Source organism: Macaca nemestrina, chromosome 9 (genome assembly GCF_043159975.1).
Source record: "Macaca nemestrina isolate mMacNem1 chromosome 9, mMacNem.hap1, whole genome shotgun sequence".
In the NCBI taxonomy this organism is placed as follows: Eukaryota; Metazoa; Chordata; class Mammalia; order Primates; family Cercopithecidae; genus Macaca; species Macaca nemestrina.
The window spans coordinates 65,595,875-65,618,909 of NC_092133.1; the positions used below are offsets into that span (position 1 = coordinate 65,595,875).

General features: G+C 43.9%; 2 protein-coding genes and 1 long non-coding RNA gene across 6 annotated transcripts in view; 2 read left to right on the forward strand and 1 right to left on the reverse strand.

Annotated features, from left to right (window-relative positions):
* LOC105466098 (hexokinase domain containing 1) overlaps positions 1–13,887 on the forward strand; it is a 46,745-nt gene extending 32,858 nt beyond the window's left edge. Inside the window, exons 13-18 of the mRNA XM_011715034.2 lie at positions 1,879–1,974; positions 2,168–2,267; positions 3,606–3,789; positions 5,832–5,987; positions 11,532–11,765; positions 12,898–13,887. Of these exons, the coding sequence (XP_011713336.2) occupies positions 1,879–1,974; positions 2,168–2,267; positions 3,606–3,789; positions 5,832–5,987; positions 11,532–11,765; positions 12,898–13,045 (918 nt within the window). The 3' untranslated portion in view covers positions 13,046–13,887. The remainder of the gene's footprint in view (positions 1–1,878; positions 1,975–2,167; positions 2,268–3,605; positions 3,790–5,831; positions 5,988–11,531; positions 11,766–12,897) is intronic.
* LOC139356257 (uncharacterized) lies at positions 4,442–16,267 on the reverse strand. 2 transcript variants are annotated; one of them, XR_011607809.1, is made up of 4 exons: positions 16,134–16,267; positions 14,385–14,559; positions 12,631–12,750; positions 4,442–4,566 (listed from the first exon to the last, which is right to left on the reverse strand). It is a non-coding gene; the product is annotated as an uncharacterized lncRNA (long non-coding RNA). The 2 variants fall into 2 exon arrangements; XR_011607808.1 differs by lacking the exon at positions 4,442–4,566 and adding an exon at positions 11,226–11,674.
* Positions 16,268–16,301: 34 nt separating this feature from the next.
* LOC105466097 (hexokinase 1) overlaps positions 16,302–23,035 on the forward strand; it is a 130,971-nt gene continuing 124,237 nt past the window's right edge. For 2 of the 3 annotated variants that reach the window (XM_071069669.1, XM_071069670.1), the window contains exon 1: positions 16,302–16,456. The gene's annotated coding sequence lies outside the window, so the exon portion shown is untranslated. The remainder of the gene's footprint in view (positions 16,457–23,035) is intronic. The other variant, XM_011715030.2, reaches the window with a different exon arrangement.

Here is a 23,035-nt window from a genome sequence, read left to right on the forward strand (position 1 = left end):
TTTCCCACTGTGACTATTTTTTTAAATACACACTTCTATGGCATGATGTACATTCACATTCTTGTGCAGCCATCACCACCATCCATCTCTTAAACTTTTTCTTTTCCATCTGAATTTCTGTACCCGTTAAGCACTGATTCCCTCGTCCCCCTTCCCCTACCCTTAGCTTCTCCGCTTATTGGCTGTGTGACCTTGGGCAAGTTATTTAATCTCCCTGTTCCTTGGTTTCCTCATTGGAAAATGATCACAAAAATAGAACTCGTTTTATAGGTGTGTTTCGTGGTTTTATTTTCGTGTAATTATATTCAAGGAATATTTTGCTCAGTGAAGGAATGTGGCAGATCCATATAAATGGCCTGGAAGGGTCTGGAAGATACATTATTGAATTAGAAAAAAAAAATTGCAGTAGTTCACACACAGTGTGAATTTATTTACTTAAAAATATGTGTAATTTCACCCCTGAAAGAAGAAATGGGGGGAAAAAGAAAACAAATACTAATAAGTGGAAAAGAAAAGTTATGGAAGGATTAATATCCGACTAATGGCAGAGGTTACCTCTCACATTGGGAGGATGGGAGTTGAAGGGAACTCTATCCTTGTCAGTAACATTTTAATTTTTTACACTACTAATGCATTCCTGCATTGCTGCTGCCATTAAAAATTAATACACCATCCGGGAGGGTGCCGTGTGCAGCTGTCTGCGGTCCTGACTGGGCGCCAGGACACAGCTACTGCTCCTGACTCAGGACACTGGGCCTTTGGGCCTGTCTCCCAGCAGCTCTGAAGGTGTCGTGAAGACACAGTGAAGAGGGAGGGGAGACCCGTGGGCAGCTAGAAGCAAAGACACCCATGGCTGGGGAGAAAAAAAGAGAGACATCAAAAAATACATTAGTTTTGTGTAACTGCAATTAATAAGAGAGGTTTCCCAGTTGGGAGTGTCTCTCTAATGTTGTACACATACCAGTTGGAAAGGAGCCAGCCAGGGGCCCAGTTTCCCAAGAACTATGGAGGAAAGGAGGGAGACTGGGGTTTGTGGGCTAACGGCCTCAGGGTGAGGTGGCATCCAGTCACTGGGCTGACGGTGCTGCCATCAGATTTTCTGACTGCCTTTCCTGTCCCAGGTCTAGACACCCCAGCTCTGCCTGCCTTCAGCCCACCCTGGCTTTCTAGGTGATGGAGTCCGGGGCTAGACTAACTCCTGCCTCAGGCTGACAATGTAACTTTGGGCTTCCTTTTGAGAATTAAAAATACTACTTTCAGGCCAGGCGCATTGGCTCACCCCTGTAATCCTAGCACTTTGGGAGGCTGAGGCGGGTGGATCACTTGAGGTCAGGAGTTCGAGACCAACCTGGCCAACATGGTGAAACCTCATCTTTACTAAAAATACAAAAATTAGCCAGGCGTGGTGGTGCATGCCTGTAGTCCCAGCTACTCGGGAGGCTGAGGCAGGAGAATCACTTGAACCCGGGAGGTGGAGGTTGTGGTGAGCCGCGATTGCGCCATTGCACTCCAGCCTGGGCAACAAGAGTGAAACTCCGTCTCCAAAAAAAAAAAAAAAAAAAGGAAAACAAAAAAAAAGAAGTAGGATCACTGTGATCCTAGGCCTTTATTCTGTGTAATCATGGCCAGGGAACATGATTTGACCCTTGACGAGTATGAATTGCTGCAGTCCTTCCACTCAGTGGTAGGCCTTGCCTGAGTGTGGTGCTCTGTGATGCTGCTGTGCCCAGGGTTAGGGCTGTGGAGAGGGAGGCAGAGTCAAAAGCACATGTACTTGACAAGCAGCCAACTATAGTGCCTTGCATCTGTTGGATGTTGAGGTTGTGCAGTGGTCCTAGCAAACTATTGCTCAAATGAATTTCCCCTCCTTTCTTTCAGGGAACACTCATAGGGTGGACCAAAGGTTTCAAGGCCACTGACTGTGAAGGGGAGGACGTGGTGGACATGCTCAGGGAAGCCATCAAGAGGAGAAACGTAGGATGTGGTGTTGAGGCTCATGCCTGCTCTTGCTGCCTTCCCCAGGCCCCTCTGCTCTGCTATCCTCTGCCCAGTTCCTGTGACTGGTCTCTGCCTGCCTGGGGATGACACGTGCCTCCTAAGCCTGTTTGGCACATTCAACTCATAATAGAGCTGGGTTTTTGTTTGTTTGTTTGTTTTGTTTTTTTAGGAGTTTGACCTGGACATCGTTGCAGTTGTGAATGATACAGTGGGGACCATGATGACCTGTGGCTATGAAGATCCTAACTGTGAGATTGGCTTGATTGCAGGTAAGTGGTAAGGCATGGCCCATTGGCCTAATCCCACTGGACCCGTTGATGGTTCCCTTTTAACAATGTGAGAGGGTGGGCATTGTTCCGTTATACAGAGGCTCTGCCCAAGGCAGAGATGAAGTTACAATTGCGATTCCAGGTCACCAAGTTCTTTCTCCAGTAAGAGTCCTAAGCCAAGGTCATCCTTTCTATTGAGGAAGGATAATGACACAGGAAGAAGAGATTTTTAAATTAGGGCCTTGGGGCTGATTGTGATGGGGCGAAGGAGACTACAGTTGGATCCTCTTGACCTGGGGCTGAGGGAGCTATTGTAGATTTTCACTCTGGCTCCAATGTGCACCTCTTCTGTTATCTGAATTCTTCTGCTTCTCAGGGTGCACAGGAAGGAGAGGAGCTGGAAAGAAACTTAGAAGAGGGGAAAGGAGTGGCCTGATACAGGGATTTTAGGGGTCTTTGGGAGAAGTCTGGCAGTGAGTAAGGCCGAGGGTAGATTCTAGGGGGATGCTGTCTCTACCAGGGGTAGAATGGGTAGGATTGGAACAGGTGGAGATGGGGATGAAAGGCATTCCAGGTGACAGGCACAGGCTAAGTAATGATAGAACCTAGAAAAGTTGTTCCATTTGATCATCTGGGCTTTCTGGATATAAGCAGCAGGTGGAACAAGGAGGTGGGGATGTACTGAGCTATCTCCCATGCCAGGTGAGAGGTTTCCTCTCACTCTAACTCTTACCCGCTTTGTGAGCTTGGGCAGGTGGCTTATTCTGTCTGACTTGAGTTTCTTCACCTGTGGGAGGAATTGGGCTAGATATAGGAGGGCAAAGAGGTGAGGCCTGTTGATTGACTAAAATACTTGCCTGGACTGCTGTGCTGAGAATAGTTCTGAGGCCAAGTCATGGGCAAGGAAGAAGATGGTGGCTAACAGATGCCAAGCATTTGTTTATCCAAGACTAGATGATTCCTCATGGTCCCTTCCAGCTCTGACTGCTAATTTTACGATGGCTTGGAAGCTTTGTGTGCCTATGGCTTAACAGTAATGATGATAATGATGATGAAGTCGGCAGCTACCATTTATTGAATGCTTACCATGGAAGGAAACTTAAAAATATCACTTCATAAAACCCATAAGGCGGGTATTATTTCCTTCTCAGAAATGAAGAAACTGAGCCTGTGAAAGATGAGATGCTTGCCCAAGGTTAGCCAGCTATGACTGTAAAGCTGGAATCACATCCAGTCATATCTGACTCCAAGCCTAAATTCTTATTTGCTGCACTCTGCTGCCTTTCTAAAACCTGGTGGTGTCTTTGAAGACTAATGTTCTTTCACAATTCCTTCTAGGAACAGGCAGCAACATGTGCTACATGGAGGACATGAGGAACATCGAGATGGTGGAGGGGGACGAAGGGAAGATGTGCATCAACACAGAGTGGGGAGGATTTGGAGACAATGGCTGCATAGATGACATCCGGACCCGATACGACATGGAGGTGGACGAGGGGTCCTTGAATCCTGGCAAGCAGAGGTGAAAAGGGTGGATGTGTGCATTTATGTGGGTTGTGTAGTGAACAACACTACGAGACCTAAGGGGGTACCATAGACAGCATAGCTTTGTGTGCTTATTACAGCTGTCGAATGTCAGTGAAATACCTATTGGAACAAAAGAAAAATATTATGACAAGTTTGCAACAGGTAAAAGGGAAAAGTCCCTTTTTCTAATTACCATAAGGCCCCATAAGGTCTAGTGGTGGTTCTGGAAGTGAGGCAGAGGCTGCCAGCATGTTCATTCGCCAAGGGCATGGTGACTCAGTGACCCCTCTTGGGATGGGCTTTTAGTAAGTCTCTTTCAGAAGCCAACATCTTCAGGCCTTCAAGAGCTGGCTACTAGGTTGGTGACCTTCTCTGGGAGTGGGGAAGTGGCCACCTGTGATGGATGAGAATGCTGGTTCTTGACCATGATGTCATGTCCTACCATGGGTCACAATCACTTGTGAGGTGTATTCCAATAACTAACCACACGAAAAATACTGAAAATAATGAATGGTTTAAAAAATAAATTAGAGTAGATTTCACTTGCATTCTGTTATTATGAGAGAAAGGGATAGCAGAGATAGAGCTGGCATGTGATATTAGTCCATTCTCCTGTTGCTATAAAGAACTACCTGAGACTGGGTAATTTATGGAGAAAAGAGGTTTAATTGGCTCACAGTTCCACAGGCTGTACAGGAAGCATGGCTGGGGGGCCTCAGGAAACTTACTATAATGGCAGAACATGAAGGGGAAGCAGGCACGTCTTACATGGCTGGAGAAAGAGGAAGAAAGAGTGAAGGGGGAGGTGTTACACACTATTAAAACAACCAGATCTTGTGCAAACCCACTCACTATCACCAGAACAACAGGGGGGCAATCCGCCCCCATGATCCAGTCACCTCCCAGCAGGCCCCTCCTCCAATACTGGGGATTGCAATTCAACTTGAGATTTTGGTGGAGACATAAATCCAAACGATATCACATGCTAAAACTTGATTATTAACCCAGGCCCATCCCCTAGAAGAGGAGTTGGCACACTTATTCTGTAAAAGAACAGATAGTAAATGTTTTAGGTTTTGCAGGCCATATGGTCTTTATCAAAACTAAGCTCAATGTCTTAATATAGAAAATAATGGGAAACATAGATTTATTGTTAGGGGTGCTATCCAAGTTGAGAGCTTGAGCAGATGGGAAATGTGAGGGGATGCCTAGGCCATGGACACCCTGGGAACTGTTGAACTGAGAACGTTGTCTAGGAAGAGGCTCAGAAAAGACCGAGACTGGCCCTGGTGGTTTCTCTCCCCTTTGGCATCAGTCTTGTAACTGGAAGGCAGGTGAGTTGTGGTAAGCCCAGCTGAAGCAGGGATTGCTCCAAAAAGAAGGTACCTTCTCTCTGAATCCCAAGTTGGGGCATCTGAGTATCATGGCTCTTCCCAAGGGGCAGTTCATTCTAATTAGTGTTGTGTCTGCAGCCACTGAAGGCTCACATTTTTGGACTGAGGTTTTAAGGGGCAGCACCTTTGAACTTGTCTTGAAACCACCATTGTTTGTTTGTTCTGGTGTTAATCCCTTAGACTGATGAGGTCTTGAGCAGTGAAGAGAACCCAAGCCCAGCACATAAATGCTTTCCATTTGACTCTGCAAGCAGTGGGAGTCTGCCTCTGTGTCACTGTTGTTAATGATGATGTGTGTCACCATTACACATCCTGTGCAGAGTGCCTGGTCAGTACAAGGCCCCTTTTCTCTCTTGCTCTCTTGGCCCTCATGGAGCTCACAGCCCAATAGAAAGGAGGAAGGGAATTAATGCTTTTGAGCACCCCTGGTGCATGCAGACAGTTTCAATGTGTTAACTCACAGAGCAGAATCTCCAGTGGAACAGACTTGTAACACAAAGCCAATGAGCATTGGCTTTGGGGCCAAGACCAGGGACTAACTTTTGCTTAGCGCCCATGCGTGGTTCCAAAGCCTGGCCTTCTCACATCATGTGGTCTTCTGCATTGCATGTCTGCCCCAACCTTATCCCTCTTCGCCAAACAGATACGAGAAAATGACCAGTGGGATGTACTTGGGGGAGATTGTGCGGCAGATCCTGATCGACCTGACCAAGCAGGGTCTCCTCTTCCGAGGGCAGATTTCAGAGCGTCTCCGGACCAGGGGCATCTTCGAAACCAAGTTCCTGTCCCAGATTGAAAGGTGACCTGTGATCAAGTTCATCATGAGGCTCTGACTGGCGTATACTGCCACTGCGCTGGGGTTGGGCCAATTTGAGGTTTAAAAAGAAAAACAGAAAGGCCCTGGCTGGACAAGGGATTGCCTTCTGGGGCTGCTCTTCTCTTTCCAACTGATTCAGGATCACAGCCTCGAGGACCATGTGTATAGCACTCTGGGGCCTGCAGCCCGCCTGGGTCTCAGAATGTTTAGCAGAAATGACTAAGTCCTCCACCAAGCTTCCTAAATAGTTACACAAGAGTTAGGTTAAGGTTAAAAAATAATCCTCTTTTGTTCCTGAAAAAATCAACCACATGCTCAACTACAGCTATTTTGATTTTTGCATATTATATTTCCTTTTTAAGGTTTTTTTTTTTTTTTTTTTTTTTTTTTTTTGTGACAGGGCTCACTCTGTCACTTAGACTGGAGTGCGGTGGTGCGATTGCAACTCATTATAGCCTCTATCTTCAGGGCTCAGGTAATCCTCCCACCTCAGCCTCCTGAGTAGCTGGGACCACAGGTGCACACCACAATGCCCAGCTAATATTTGTATTTTTTGTAGAGATGGGGTTTCCCCATGTTGCCCAGGCTGGTCTCGAACTCCTGACCTCAAGCAATCTGCTCACCTCAGCCTCCCAAAGTGCTAGGATTACAGGTGTGAGCCAGTGCGCCCAGCTCCTTTTAAGTTCTTGAATGCATGCAAACATTTTTCATAATCATAATCATTACATTTATCACTCTGTGTATTATGTTTTCAGTGTTTGTTCATGAAAATTTTCATTTAAAATTCTGGGCCGGGCGCGGTGGCTCAAGGGCCGGGCGCGGTGGCTCAAGCCTGTAATCCCAGCACTTTGGGAGGCCGAGACGGGCAGATCACAAGGTCAGGAGATCGAGACCATCCTGGCTAACACGGCGAAACCCCGTCTCTACTAAAAACACAAAAAATTAGCTGGGCGAGGTGGCGCGCCTGTGGTCCCAGCTACTCGGGAGGCTGAGGCAGGAGAATGGCGGGAACCCAGGAGGCGGAGCTTGCAGTGAGCTGAGATCTGGCCACTGCACTCCAGCCTGGGCGACAGAGCGAGACTCCGTCTCAAAAAATAAATAAATAAATAAATAAATAAATAAATAAATAAATAAAATAAAATTCTGGTTTTAGTTTTTTTAATTATTTTGAGACAAAGTTTCACTCTTGTTGCCCAGGCTGGAGTGCAATGGCGTGATCTCAGCTCACTGCAACCTCTGCCTCCTGGGTTCAAGCGATTCTCCTGCCTCAGCCTCAGCTGGGATAACAGGCCTGTGCCACCCGGCCCAGATAATTTTTTGTATTATTTTAGTAGAGATTTGGTTTCACCACGTTGGTCAGGCTCGTCTTGAACTCCTGACCTCAGGTGATCCACCTGCCTCGGCCTCCCAAAGTGTTGGGATTACAGGTGTGAGCCACCATGCACGGCTATTTTGTTTTTTATTATACAAAGTCTTAAGCATATACAAAAGTGGAAAGAGAGGTAAAGTGAGCTCAATATTTCCATCACCACTTTCAACAATAATAAACTCATGGCCAAACTGGGCTCATCTATACAGTCCCGCTGTCCTCATCCCTAGGCTGGGTTAATTTGAAACAAACCCCACATCTTACATCAGTTCATCTGTAAATATTTCATAATGTATTCTGAAATATAAGGGTTCTTAATAAAACATAACTACAGTACCATTATCACACTTAAAAATCTAATGATAAACCTCAGTCTCACAAAATGTCCTGTTAGTGTTCTTATTTCCTGAATTGCCAAAAATTAATGGTTTTTACAGTTCTTTTGTTTGCATCAGTATCCAGACAAAGTTTACACACTGCATTTGGTTAATATGTTTAAATAATCTCTTTTAATCTATGGGTTTCCTCTCCCTGTCTTGCTTTCCCTTGCCATGTATTTGTTGAAAAAACTGTTGTCTTATCCTATGAGTTTCCTGTATTCTAGATTTTGTGGATTGCAGCATTTAGCATTTTCCTCTGTCTTCTTGTATTTCCCAAAAACACTTAGTTTAGACCCAGGTGCTTAGTTAGATTCAGTAGTTAATTTTGGACAAGAATATTTCTTAGGTGGCATTGAGTTGTCTGTCTGTCTCTCTTTCTTTTAGGATGTTATCAGTCATTGATGCATATTGCCTGGATCTATTATTTCACTAGACATCGTAAATGGTGATGATTCCTGCAGTTATTAGCTGGAATACTTCTAGAAAGAGGAACTTTCCCCTATCAACTCTTTGGTGTAATTATCACTTTGAATGGCTGCATATTATACTATGTTACTGTACTATAATTTACTAAACTTTCCCTTTAGTATAGGATGTCTAGTTTATAATTTATAAATTCCTGTTATTCTGAGTAACCGTAGTTGTTCTTTTAGTACACATAGTCATTTGAATATTGTAAATCATTTCGTCAGTAGTAGAAACATTTGGTTAAAAGAGTATTTCGCTGTGGGTGCAATATTTTTTTTTAAAAAAAGTAGTTTCAATTTCCATCACCACCAGTTATGTACAAATATGTCAGTTCCACTGCTTTTTGTGCTAGCACTGGATGTTATCTGATGCTTTGTTTTTGGATTTTATCTCCATTTGGGTTCATTCATTTAATTCTCCTGGTCTTTATGGTCAGATGCCCACAAGTGAAAAATCACTTTCCAGTGGGGAAAAAAAGAAAACACATTATACATGAAAGTGGTGTATGTAATGAGGTAAATCAGATGGGCTGTTTAAGGGGAGTTCTTATTGTTTAAGGAGAGGATGGTGGAATCAATAACAGCAGCAGCGATTATATATTTTTGGGGTGTTAACTAGCAAGTGCTCAGCATCCTTCTCCTGTCTAGTCTTCACCCCATCCAATCTGAACAGATGGGTTAAAAATCATTATGTTTGGTGACCAAAGGGATCCTATTTTGCTGTGTAAAACAGCTTCTCTCTCATGAGCAATAGATAAGCAAGTTTACTTATCTTTGCCTTGCTTTTCTTTTTTCCGTAATAAAAGGAAAGTTGTTCCTAGACAAGCGCAAGGTGGTAACACTCTTATACCCCCAGAATTATTTGCTTCTGCTGCATAAGAAGTGTCTGTTTTGAATGTTTTGATTTCTACAGGTTGTTGTTTTGTTTTTTTGTTTTCTGAGACAGGGCCTCACTCTGTTGCCTGGGCTGGAGGGCAGTGGCGCAATCACAGCTCAGTGCATCCTCAACCTCCCGGGTTCAAGTGATCCTCCCACCTCAGCTGCCACCACTGCTTCTCTCCCCTGCTCCCACCCACTGTCAAGTAGCTGGGACTACAGGCACACACCGCTACACCTAGCTAATTTTTGTATTTTTTTAGAGATGGGGTTTCACCATGTTGCCCAGATTGGTCTTGAATTCCTGGGCTCAAGCAATCCACCTGCCTAGACCTCCCAAAGTGGTAGGATTACAGGCATGAGCCACCATGCCCGGCCAGGTTTTGTTTTTTAAAACCTTCCTGGAATAAAAAGAAAATTATCCACCTAGTGCCAATGGGAATTGGTAGGTGCCGTGCTAACTGCAGCCCATTTCAAAGCAGTTTGTCAAATGGATGGGACAGTGTTCTCAGGGGGAAGGTCCCTGAATTTACAGTCTTAGAGCTTGAGTTTTAAGATTTATCTCCACTACTTAACCTGTTTATGCTGCATGAGCTGAGGCAGGTTGTTTCACCTCTTTGAATTCCAGTTTCCTGCTTCATAACAGAAATAATTGCCCTGTTGCTTAACTCCCAGATTGCTCTGAGGATCAGGAAGGGAATGTACTTGAACTAAGTAAGCTGTGAAAGGCTGGACCCAGGAAGGAATTGCAGGCTTTCTCTTTAGACACACCAGTTGAAAAACCTTTTTTTCTTACTATACAAATGTTATTCATTCATTTTAGAGAATCTAAAAAATACAGATAAGCAAAAGAAGAAAAATAAGGATTAAGCTAGGTGTGGTGGCTCACGCCTGTAATCCCAGCACTTTGGGAGGCCAAGGCAGGCAGATCACCTGAGGTCAGTAGTTCAAGACCAGGCTGGCCAACATGGTGAAACTCTGTCTGTACTAAAAATACAAATATTAGCTGGGCATGGTGGTGGGGCTATAATCCCAGCTACTTGGGAAGCTGAGGCAGGAGAATCACTTGAACCCAGGAGGTGTAGGTTGCAGTGAGCTGAGATCATTGCACTCCAGCCTGGGCAACAAGAGTGAAATTCAGTCTCAAAAAAAAAAAAAAAAAAAAGGAATTACCTGTAATCCTCCCAATGTCTGAATAGATTTCCTTATATGTATGTGTGTGTGTGTGTGTGTGTGTGTGTGTGTGTGTGTCTTTTTTTTATCTTGGCAAGGGCAAACATTAAAATAAAAAACTAACATTATATTGTGCATAGTATTTTATAATCCATTTTTTCACTATGTCATTATGTCATGAAGATTTTCCATGGCATCATCTTTTTTTTTGTTTGTTTTAGAGATGGGGTCGTGGGGTCTTGTTATGTAGCCCAGACTGGTCTCAAATTCCTGGCCTAAAGTGATTCTCCTGCCTCAGCCTCCCAAAGTGCTGGGATTTCAGGTGTAAGCCACTGTGTTGGCTACAAACTCATCTTTAAGATCTACGAAGAATTCTACCGTTTGGCTACACCACTGTTTACCTGCTGAATCCCCTGTGTGGTCATACAGGTTGTTTCTCAATTGTCTTTCTTGATAACACTCCTCTTCTCTAATTATTACCTGAGACAGTCAAGGATACAACTTCACATCGCTTAGCGTGGGAGTCAGGGCTCCGTTTAAGTACCATTAGTTCACTGTGAGATGACCGGGGTCTAGACTTGAAGCCATCCTGCCCCGTGATGGGTGTTTCTCTGCATGTGTTTACAGTCCTACCTGGTTCCGATTCTCTAAGGTTCTGATTGTATTTTGTATATTCATGTATTCACTTGCTCATTGAATGTACCCTGCTGGCTACTACTGAAAATACAGTCTTACTATCAAAGAGCAGAGAAATCAGAAAAAGGGAAGAAAATGAAGAGAATCAGAAAAAGTTAAATAGAAGGAAAGTTGGCCTCCAATTGAAGGGGGCCAGCGTATGAGACTTGGCATGGTTTGTGGCAAAGTGCGAGAGGTGGTGTGAAAAGGGTTGAATTTGAGCCCCTGCTCTCTAACGAGAGGGCACAGCCCTAGCAGGCTGAGCCACAGCCTCTGCTTCTGAAAAACAGGTACCTGGTGTGTTGGTTGCTGCAGCTCATGTGGCTTCTAGTGAGATCATAGATATGAACATGCTGAACACCAGAGGCATTCACACTTTATTTTTTAAAGTTGATGGAACTTCCACGGGTGGTGGACCTTCTTGAGTCTCTACTCCTAAGCCTTTCTGCTCCAGCCTAGCCATTGCCTGGGTCAATTTCTCCCCACTCCTGCAAGGGCATCTAAGAATGGGAAGGCTGTGGGTTGCATTGAGCACATCCCAGGATGCTGGGAAGGAGGTCCTGACTCCCTGCTCTATTGCCTGCAGCGATCGGCTGGCCCTCCTCCAGGTCAGGACGATTCTGCAGCAGCTGGGCCTGGACAGCACATGTGAGGACAGCATCGTGGTGAAGGAGGTGTGCGGAGCTGTGTCCCGGAGGGCGGCCCAGCTCTGTGGTGCTGGCCTGGCCGCTATAGTGGAAAAAAGGAGAGAAGACCAGGGGCTGGAGCACCTGAGGATCACTGTGGGTGTGGATGGCACCCTGTACAAGCTGCACCCTCAGTGAGTGCCCACGAGAGGCATGGCGGGTGGGGCAGCAGAGGTGCTGGAGACCAAGTGTGGACTTGGCATAGCCTCCTCAGCCGTGGCATGGGAAGATGCATCCCCATCCTTTTATGGGAAAGGAGTGCTGTGTGGTCAAGCCACCTATTCAATCTGACAGACAAGGTGTGAGCCCTGGTGCCTCTGCTACTTGTAATACGGTGTGGGAATGTTAGCTGGTCTCTCTAAACCCCAGGTTCCTGATCCACAAAAGGCCGGCACTAATAATCCCTACCACATAGGGCTAAATGTGTGAGGTTGAAATGAGTGAGTACATGTAAAGTGCTTCACACAGAGCTCAAGAAATGTAAGTTGGCTGAGTGCAGTGGCTCATGCCTGTAATGGCAGAGACAGGAGAATCCCTTGAGCCCTGGAGTTTGAGACCAGCCTGGGCAACACAGGGAGACTCCATCTCCACAAACATAAATAAATAAAATACAGTCTGGGCGCAGTGGCTCAAGCCTGTAATCCCAGCACTTTCAGAGGCTGAGACGGACGTATCACGAGGTCAGGAGATCGAGACCATCCTGGCTAACACGGTAAAACCCCGTCTCTACTAAAAAATACAAAAAACTAGCCGGGCGAGGTGGCAGGCGCCTGCAGTCCCAGCTACTCGGGAGGCTGAGGCAGGAGAATGGCGTGAACCGGGGAGGCGGAGCTTGCAGTGAGCTGAGATCCGGCCACTGCACTCCAGCCTGGGCGACAGAGCGAGACTCTGTCTCAAAAAAAAAAAAAAAGATAAATAAATAAATAAATAAATAAATAATAAAATAAAATACAAAATGAACAAACATTACAAATATTAGCTGGGCATGATGGTGCATACCTGTAGTCCCAGCTACATGGGAGGCTGAGCTGGGGGGCTTGAGCCTGGGAACTTGAGACTACAGTGGGCTGTGATGGCACAACTGCACTCTACACCCTGGACAACAGAGTGAGACCATGTCTAAAAAAAAAAATTAGAAGAAGAAGCTGTTTAGAGCCTTGAAAAGCAAACCAAAGGGAAGAAGCTAAAGAAATTAGATTATGATCATTTATAAATGTGCTGATTCTACATGGGAGGGCTGATGATGTTTCTTTCTCTTTTTCATAGCTTTTCTAGAATATTGCAGGAAACTCTGAAGGAACTAGCCCCTCGATGTGATGTGACATTCATGCTGTCAGAAGATGGCAGTGGAAAAGGGGCAGCACTGATCACTGCTGTGGCCAAGAGGTTACAGCAGGCACAGAAGGAGAACTAGGAACCCTTGGGATTGGATCTGATGCATCTTGGATACTGACCGGCTTTTCCTCTGGCAGATCAGTTGGTCAGAGACCAATGGGCACCCTCCTGGCTGACCTCACCTTCTGGATGGCCGAAAGAGAACCCCAGGTTCTCGGGTACTCTTAGTATCTTGTTACTGGATTTGCAGTGATGTTACGTGACATTTATATTTGGTATATTTGGGCCAAAATGGGCCAACTTGTGAAATCAAAATGTCTATCCTGAGAGATCCCCTTTCAAGACATTTTTCAGTTGAGGATTGAGCTGTCAGTTCTCTGTGGTTTTCAGTCCTGTGGCTGCTGGACTTGGAAATATATAGAATCTGCCCATGTGACTGGCAGTCTGTTTCCCCATTGGGATGCTTAAGTCATCTCTTATAGGGGATTGGGCCCTATACTTGTGGATGAACACTGGAGAGCAAGAGGAACTCATGTTATGAACTAGGGGTATCTCATCTAACTTGTCCTTAACTTGCCATGTTGACTTCAAACCTGATGACAGAACAAAGACTTTGAAGTATCCAGCCCCGGGGTGCAGAGAGGTTGATTGCCAGGGAGCCCTGCAGGAATCTTTGCATGCTTAAAGCAAGTTATGTCAGCATCCTGATTTTGTTCCTTATTAAGTGTGTGCCATGAGGTGGGGTGCTGTCTGGGGCATCTGTTTTTCATTTTGCATGTGGTTTGTGTTGCAGCTGTTGATAGTTGTTCTAAGGATTGTTAGGTATATGAAATCCAGTAAATTAATAAAAAATTTTTGATTTTCCAATAAAGTTCGCATGAGGTGCTGATATTTCTTCTGGGAGGCTTACTTGGTAACACCATGCTTTGTTGATGGAATAAGGGATGCAGAGTCAGAAGCAGCTTGAGCATTTTTCTCGAGTCCAAACTTCCTACCAACAGGGGGAAATATATGGAATATCTTCTAAAATATCCTTAACAGATTATCCAGATTTCTTTGGAATACTTCCAGTAACTGAGCATTTCCCACACGATCTACAGCTCTTGCTTTTGAACAGCTGGGGTTGACTGGAAGTCCTTCTGACTTCTGAGCTCGGTTCCTCCCATACACCCCACTGATCTCCATTCTACCCTGCAGAACTATGTGGAATTGGCCTATCCCTGACCATTTCTCCAGTGGACTTCCTCTCTCTGTCCTCTCTTCCCCACTTTACCTGAACTGCCTGTGCCTTTCTGTTTTGCACATAGTTATCTGTATGAGTTTTACATCTGGCCAGATAGATTGTAAACTCTTTGTCAAACACATTCTTGTATTGCTCTAGTGAACCTAGCACTGTGCCATTCCTATCAAATACTTACTTGTGGGAGGCATGATTGAAAAAATAGAACTTTTCAAGAAATTTTCTTCAGAAAAAGTATAGACTGGGTGTGGTGGCTCACATCTGTAATCTCAGCTCTTTGGGAGGCCAAGTCAGGAAGATTGCTTGAGGCCAGGAGTTCAAGATCAGCTTGGGCAACATATCAAGACCCCCATCTGTTAAAAAAAAAAATTTGTTTTAATTAGTTGAATGTGGTGGTGCACACCTGCAGTCCCAGTCACTCAGGAGGCTGAGGTGGGGTGTATCTCTCGAGTCTAGGTTCCAGGTTACAATGAGCTATGACTGCACCACTGCACTCCAGCCTGGGCAACAGAATGAGACCCTGCTTCTTAAAAAAAAAAAAAAAAGAGAGAGAGAGAAAGAGAAAGAAAGGAAAGAAAGAAAGAAAGGAAAGAAAGAAAGAAAGAAAGAGAAACAAAAGAGAGAAAGAAAAGAAAGGAAGAAAGGAAGGAAGGAAGGAAAGAAATTGTCAACTCTTGTTATTGTCATGGGAAACAAACTGAAAAGAATAATCGAGTGATTTTATTTTTATTTATTTGCTTAGTTACATACTTAATTATGACAACTCCACAGAGTGTTCTTGCTGTCTCTTCAAAAGATTACGGCTTTGGCCAGGCGTGGTGGCTCATGCCTGTAATTCCAGCATTTTGAGTGGCCAAGGCAGGCAGATCACCTGAGTTCAGGAGTTTGAGACCAGCCTGGCCAGCATGATGAAATGCGTCTCTACTAAAAATACAAAATATTGTAAAAATACAAAAAAAAAAAAAAAAAATAGCGAGGCATGGTGGGGCATGCCTGTGATCCCAGCTACTTGGGAGGCTGAGTCAGGAGAATCACTTGCACCTGGGAGGTGGAGGTTGCAGTGAGCTGAGATCAAGCTACTGCACTCCAGTCTGGGTGACAGAATGAGACTCCATCTCAAAAAAAAAAACAAAAAAAAGGGTTTTGGATTCCAGCTCTAAGTGTCACCATTTGCTGAAGCAGGATGTCCAGATGGAGTGAAGGGGGATGAGTCTAAAGACCGAGAGAGAGAGGCCAGCTAGGGCTGGGGGTAATGAGGGAGCTGAGGGTTCCTTGGGACATATTTTTTATACTTTCTTTTTTGTTGTTTTTTGAGACAAGGTCTCACTCTGTCACCCAGGTTGGAGCATGGTGGCGCAATCATGAATCACTGCAACCTTGACCTCCTGGGCTGAAGGCATTCTCGCATCTCAGCTTCCCAAGCAGCTGGGACCGCAGGCACATGCCACCATGCCAGCTAATTTTTAAATTTTTTGTAGGGACAGGAGTCTCACTATGTTGCCCTGACTTGTCTCAAACTCCTGGCCTCAAGTGATCCTCCCGCTTTGGCCTTCCAAAGTGCTGATATATAGTCATGAGTCACTGTGTCTGGTCCATACTTTCAACACAAATGTATGGTGGTACTGCTGTGAACAGGTCCTAGATTTATCAAAATTATCTCTTTTTTATTTTAAGGTTATATCTCTTTAGATAAATGGCGTATGAATGTTTTAAATGTATCTTTTTTATATTTTGAAGTTACGCCTCTTTGGAGAAATGTTTCACCTTACCAGGTTTCATCTTAATCAACTGAAAACCTTGCTGTCCTTATTCTCTTTCCCTAGTTCTCCCATTTTATGGTAAGACATCCTCAGCTTCCAGTCCCTCTTTCCCCTGGTTCTGCCAGGGATCTTTCTCTTTGCTGTCTTTCCCGGACAAGTGATCTGACCCGTAGATTCAGGTTGTTGTGCCACTAAGTTCTTCCATGACCTGGTCTCTCAGCACATGTTTGGCAGGTTAGGGGAGGTCACCCAGTCCCTTCTCACCCAGCCCTGGTCTCTTACAAGAAAAAGGAGCCCCAAGGTATCTAGGCAACCTTGCACATTCTGACTAATTGATCGCATCATAGAATCCTTGAACAAGCACCAGAACTCCAGAGGGGGCAGACATCTATCTTGCTGTGTTTGGACAGGCCAGCCCCTGAAACATCTTGGGCAATGGAGGGTTAACTTCTCAAAGTTTAATAGGCAAGACCAGCAACCATGCAACAAGGTAAACTGTCCTCGTGAGAGCTCCAAAGACTTTATTTTTCCCTCTCTTTTTTCAAGGCAGGGTCTCGCTATGTTATCCAGGCTGCTCTCAAACTCTTGGGCTCAAGCAATCCCCCCACCTTAACCTCCCCAGCAGCTGGGACTACAGGCACACTCCACTGCACCTAGCTGACTTTTCCTTCTAAGCATCTTCGGCTGGACATGGTGGCTCATGCCTGTAAACCCTGCACTTTGGGAGGCCGAGGTGGGTAGATCACTGGAGGTCAGGAGTTCGAGACCAGCCTGGCCAACATAGTGAAACCTCATCTCTACTAAAAATACAAAAACTTAGCCAGGCATGGTGGCAGGTGCCTGTAATCCCAGCTACTTGGGAGGCTGAAGCAGGAGAATCACTTGAACCCAGGAGGTGGAGGTTGCAGTGAGCCAAGATTGTGACACTGCACTCTAGCCTGGGTGCACAGCGAGTCTGTCTTAAAAAAAAAAAAAAAAAAAAAAGGAAGAGAGAGCATCTTTATCTTCATTTTCTAGCCTTAAGTGTTACGTTCTCCCAGTAACATTTTGCCCAAAAAGAGTTGATGAATATAGATTTAAGAATAAGATTTTCCCCATGATGCTGCCTTTCCCGAACAAGTGAGTTCATTCTCATTTGTCTTTCTTCAGAAATCTTTTATCTATATTTCTCCCATTAGCTGGAATGGGTGCTCCATGAGAATAAAGACTTAGGTTTCATTTTTCCTGTTGTCCCCAGAGCCTACCATACTGGCTGGCATTGAGTAGCAATTGGACAGTTTTCTGAATGAAAGACTGAATGCTCAAATAAGCACATGAATTAATTATCACTTTCCTTTGAATCTCTCCATTCTCCTTCCTCACCCAATGGGGCTCAATCCTTATACACCGAAGATATTCTATAAATGATGACTCAATGAATGCCAAGCCCTGTTCTATGCACTGAAGACCCAAAGAAATAAAAGACGTCATCCCTGCTCTGTAAGAATTCATAGGCTAGTAAGGAAAGAAAGATATATAAATATCTGTAATACAACATGGTAAACAGGAACAAGGTGATGACAGTTCTGACCATTTCCTATATCCTTTAGATCAGGAATGCTCAACCTTTGTGCACGTGTATGTGTGTGTGCACGTACTATGTACCCCTTGGACAATCATGTGAAACCTTGTATTCTTGCTCAGAATAACGTTTTTAAATGCATAAAATACATAGGATTACAAGGGAAATTAATAGTGTGAATTACATTTATTAAAATGTTAGAGTGGCACTATAGTAATAATACATGCGTGTGTTTATTAATGCATTATGTAGCAAGATCCAGCAGGAACCTAATAACAACGACAATTTTGAAGTTCTTATTTTTTTCTTTTTTTTTTTGAGATGGAGTCTCTCTCTCTCACCTAGGCAGGAGTGCAGTGTCGCGATCTCGGCTCACTGCAAGCTCCGCCTCTCGGGTTCATGCCATTCTCCTGCCTCAGCCTCCCAAGTAGCTGGGACTACAGGCGCCCGCCACCACGCCTGGCTAATTTTTTTGTATTTTTAGTAGAGACGGGGTTTCACCGTGTCAGCCAGGATGGTCTCGATCTCCTGACCTCATGATCCACCCGCCTCGGCCTCCCAAAGTGCTGGGATTACAGGCGTGAGCCACTGCACCCGGCCCCATATTCTTTTTTAAAGATTTAATTTCTCTATTGACATTCTTTATCTTTTCATCCATTTTGTCTAACTTTTATTTTTCTTTAACATAATTACGAAAAAGCATCTTAAAGTCCTTGTCTGCTAATTCCAACATCTGAGTTACCTGTAGGACTGTTTTTGTTGTCTATTTTTTCTCTTGCTTACAGGTCACATTTTTCTACTTGTTTGCATATATTATATATTTTTAATATTATGCATAAATAGCCACAAAGTCTGATGTAGATATTATTTTTCACCAGAGAGAGAACACTTTCTTCTGGCAGCTAAGGTGATGAACTGATCACTTTGATCCAGTCTGATATTGAGCTGGATCAGTTTACTTTTTGTTTCAAATATCAGCTGAGCATGGTGGCTCATACCTGTCATCCTAGCACTTTGGTAGGCTGAGGCAGGATGATCACTTGAGCTCAGGAGTTCAAGACCAACCTGGGCAACATAGTGAGACCTCATCTGTATTTTTTTAGTTTTTCAAATTTAATTTAAAAAATGGTTTCAGCCAGGTGCAGTGGCTCACGTTTGTAATCCCAGCACTTTGGGAGGTCAAAGCAGGCAGATCACCTGAGGTCAGGAGTTTGAGACCAGCCTGGCCAACATGGTGAAACCCTATCTCTACTAAAAATACAAAAAGTACCTGGACATGGTGGCACACACCTGTAATTCCAGCTATTTGGGAGGCTGAGGCAGGAGAATTGCTTGAACTCAGGAGGCAGAGGTTGCTGTGAGCTGAGATGGCACCACTGCACTCCAGCCTGGGTGACAGCAAAACTCTGTCTCAAAAAAAAAAATAGTTTCAAATATCTTAGAGTCGTGCCTGTCTTGTGTTTATTACAGGCCCTTTTTTCAAGCAGCCTTCTCTTTCTCAAATACAACAATATTATAGGATATCTTTCTCTGAATTTCAATCTAGCCTTCTCTATTGCCCAGAACTTAGCAAAAATCCTGTGGGGTGAACTGGCAGGTGAGGAAAACCAGCTATGCATTTGAAGCTTCTCCAGATTCTACTCTGTCTAGCCAGCTCACATGACCAGAAAAGCTGGCTGGTTTCTCATTCTCTCTGAGTAGGCTTGTCTCTATTCTGGCAAGTCTAATCTCCCCAACCCATGCCAAGACTCAACAAATGCCCTCATAGAGGAAAGCAGTCACGAATCTCCACTCACTTTGCAAGGGTCCCTTCTGCTCTGGAATTTAGTTCCATTAGATTTCCAGCCTTCCAGTGTCTCTAAAAAGAAATATATATGTTTTTTAGTTTATCCATATATATTTTTTCTAATTGCCATAGTGGACACAATGGTCTACTGTTCCCCTCTTACATCCTACATCCTAACCACCAATTCTAAATATTTTAAATTCCCATTACAATGTCTTATTTTACTCACGAGTTATTTAAAAACAACAACAACAACAACTTTTAAGGCCGGATGCGGTGGCTTACGTCTGTAATCCCAGCACGTTGGGAGGCCAAGGCGGGAGGATAGCTTGAGGCCAGGAATTTGCGACCAGCCTGGGCAACATGGCGAGACCCCATCTCTACTAGATTTAAAATAAATAAATAAATAAAAATTTTAAAAGGAAAAAAAGCTTAAGTTTGTACATTTATAATTTCCAAGTATATTGTTTTAAATTTGATCATTTTGTTAATTTTTAACTTAATTGTGTGTTGATCTATGGCCTATATCAGGGATTGACTACTTATTTCTGTAAAGGGCCAGGCAGTCACAATTGTAGGCTCTGTGGGCCATATGATCTGTGCTGTTATAACAAAAAAGGAGCCATAGACAACATGTAAATGAACGGGTATGGCTTGGTTCTAATAAAACTTTATTTTCAAAAATAAGTGGCAGGCTGGATTTGTCCTGCAATTCAGTTTGTCAATCCCTGGTCTAAATTATCTTAATTATTTACAAATTTATTACGACTTGCTTTATAAATATGTTTGCTTTGAAATTTGAATGCTTTTCATGTGCACTTAAAATATATTCTGTATTATCTGGGCACAGTGGCTCATGCCTGTAATCCCAGCACTTTGGGAGGCTGAGGCAGGTGGATCTCCTGAGGTCAGGAGTTGAGACCAGCCTGGCCAACATAGTGAAATCCTGTCTCTACTAAAAATACAAAAAAATTAGCTGAGTGTGGTGCTGGGCACCTGTCACCCCAGCTACTCGGGAGGCTGAGGCAGGAGAATTGCTTGAACCCAGGAGGCAGAGGTTGCAGTGAGCCAAGATCACATCATTGCACTCCAGCCTGGGCAACAAGAGTAAAACTCCTCAAAAAAAAAAAAAAAAAGGAAAAAGAAAAAGAAAAAAGAAAAATATATATAAGTATATATATACTGTATTAAATAAATAATTCTATATATTTATTAGATTAAACTTGTTCAAATCTTTTATAACTTTGTTGATTTCATTTGTTTGCTTGCTTGACCTAATGGCAGAGAAAAATACATTTAAATTTATTCTTATAACGTGGATTTGTCAGAGTATTTCCGTAGGTCTAACAATTCTTGCTTTAATATTTAGTGGTTAATTTATTAGAATTTTAACATCTGGCCAGGCACAGTGGTTCATGCCTGTAATCCCAGCACTTTGGGAGGCGAAGGTGGTTGGATCACCTGAGGTTGTGAGTTTGAGACCAGCCTGGTTAACATGGTGAAATCCTGTCTCTACTAAAAATACAAAAATTAGCCAGGTGTGAGAGTGCACGCCTGTAATCCCAGCTACTCAGGAGGCTAAGCCATGAGAATTGCTCCAACCCAGGAGGCGGAGGCTGCAGTGAACTGAGGTCACGCCACTGCCCTCCAACCTGGGCGACATGGTAAGACTCTGTCTTTAAAAAAAATTAGTATCGGCCGGGCGCGGTGGCTCACCCCTGTAATCCCAGCACTTTGGGAGGCCGAGACGGGCAGATCACGAGGTCAGGAGATCAAGACCATCGTGGCTAACACGGTGAAACCCCGTCTCTACTAAAAAATACAAAAAACTAGCCAGGAGTGGTGGCGGGCGCCCGTAGTCCCGGCTACTCAGGAGGCTGAGGCAGGAGAATGGCGTGAACCCGGGAGGCAGAGCTCACAGTGAGCCGAGATTCGGCCACTGCACTTCAGCCTGGGCGACACAGCGATACTCCGCCTCAAAAAAAAAAAAATTAATATCTTAATATTAAGATATTGATTTTAAATGATTAAAATTATTAATTAGCATAATTAAACATCAAATCATTCAATCATTAATTAATAATAATTATTTGTAATTATAGCTATTATGTTTATCTATAATTACATATAATGGGATATTTTATATATCTATATATATCCTACGTATATATAGGATGGAAGCGAAGGATTGATAGATATATCTTCTCCCAAAGAAGACAAGTATTTCAGCATGCTTTTACGTATTTTGATTTCTCCTACCCCTATAGCCCATCATACTGAAATGGGCTAGAATTTTAGTTCTGTGTTATTATTCATAAACCTTCACTTATTTGGCTTCCTCTAAGTGTTTTGACGGAGAGATACTATGTGGCAAGCTGAGGGTTTAAATGACTGAAAATATTTTTATTATGCCATCATATTTGAATGCTAATTTGGCTGGATATAAAATTCTAGATTCAAAGATCCCTTTCTTCTGTTCTTTAAATCTATTACCTTATTCTTTTCTTGCATCATTGTTGCAAGTCTAATGGCAATTTGGTTCTTGTTCCTTTTTGAGTAATCTGTTTTGTGTCTCTGAAAGCATTTAAAATTTTCTTTTTGGCTGGGTGCAGTGGCTCATGCCTATAATCTTGGCACTTTGGGAGGCTAAGGCAGGAGTATTGCTTGAGGCCAGGTGCTGAAGACCAGCCTGGGTAACATGTTGAAACCCCGCCTCTACTAAAAATACAAAAATTAGCCAGGGATGGTGGTGCTCACCTGTTGTCCCAGCTACTCAGGAGGCTGAGGAGGAGGATCACCTGAGCCTTGGGAGGTCAAGGCTACAGTGAGCCATGATCATGCCACTGCACTCCAGCCTGGGTAACAGAGTAAGACCCTGTGTCTAAATAAATAAATAAATAGGATTATACTTTAGAAAGTTTATCTAGCTTTTATTTCATTTATTATTATATATTGCAAAAAGGCTTTCCCACTCCCCATCTTTTGTATTTTTATAGCTCCTTATAAGCCTGAATAAAATACTATTTACCACACAACTGAGTGCTGATAAAAGTGGTTTGTTTTAGGCCAGGCACAGGGCTCACGCCTGTAATCCCAGCACTTTGGGAGGCTGACACGGGCGGATTACCTGAGGTCAGGAGTTCGAGACCAGCCTGGCCAACATGACGAAACCCATCTCTACTAAAAATACAAAAATCAGCTGGGCATGGTGGTGGGCACCACCAGCCCAGCTACTTAGTAATCCCAGCTACTTAGGAGGCTGAGGCAAGAGAATTGCTTGAACCCGGGAGGCACAGGTTGCAGTGCCACTGCACTCCAGCCTGGGCAACAACAGTGAGACTCCATCTCAAAAAAAAAAAAAAAAGGTTTGTTTTATAGTGAACTGTGGAGGGATAAGGGGCACACTGGGCACAAAAATAAATCTGATGGTAGAGTTAGGACTGAGAGGGCAGAGGAAATCAGACTGACATTTCCTAGGGAAACTGATGGGTTAGCCAATGTTCCTATTCCAATCCATCTTCTTGGAACCTCCCTGCCATTTCCTCTGACATCTGAAGCACTTGCTGTAAAGCACTCACTGCTCACACTATGGCTGCCTGGCTGGCTTTCCTTGAGAATATGTATGTTTAATCTGTATTTTGTCTATGAAGCTTTTCGAGGGCTTTGTAGTTCTACTCCACACACTGTACACTCACCCATCCCCTTTTCCTCCGGTGGCTGGT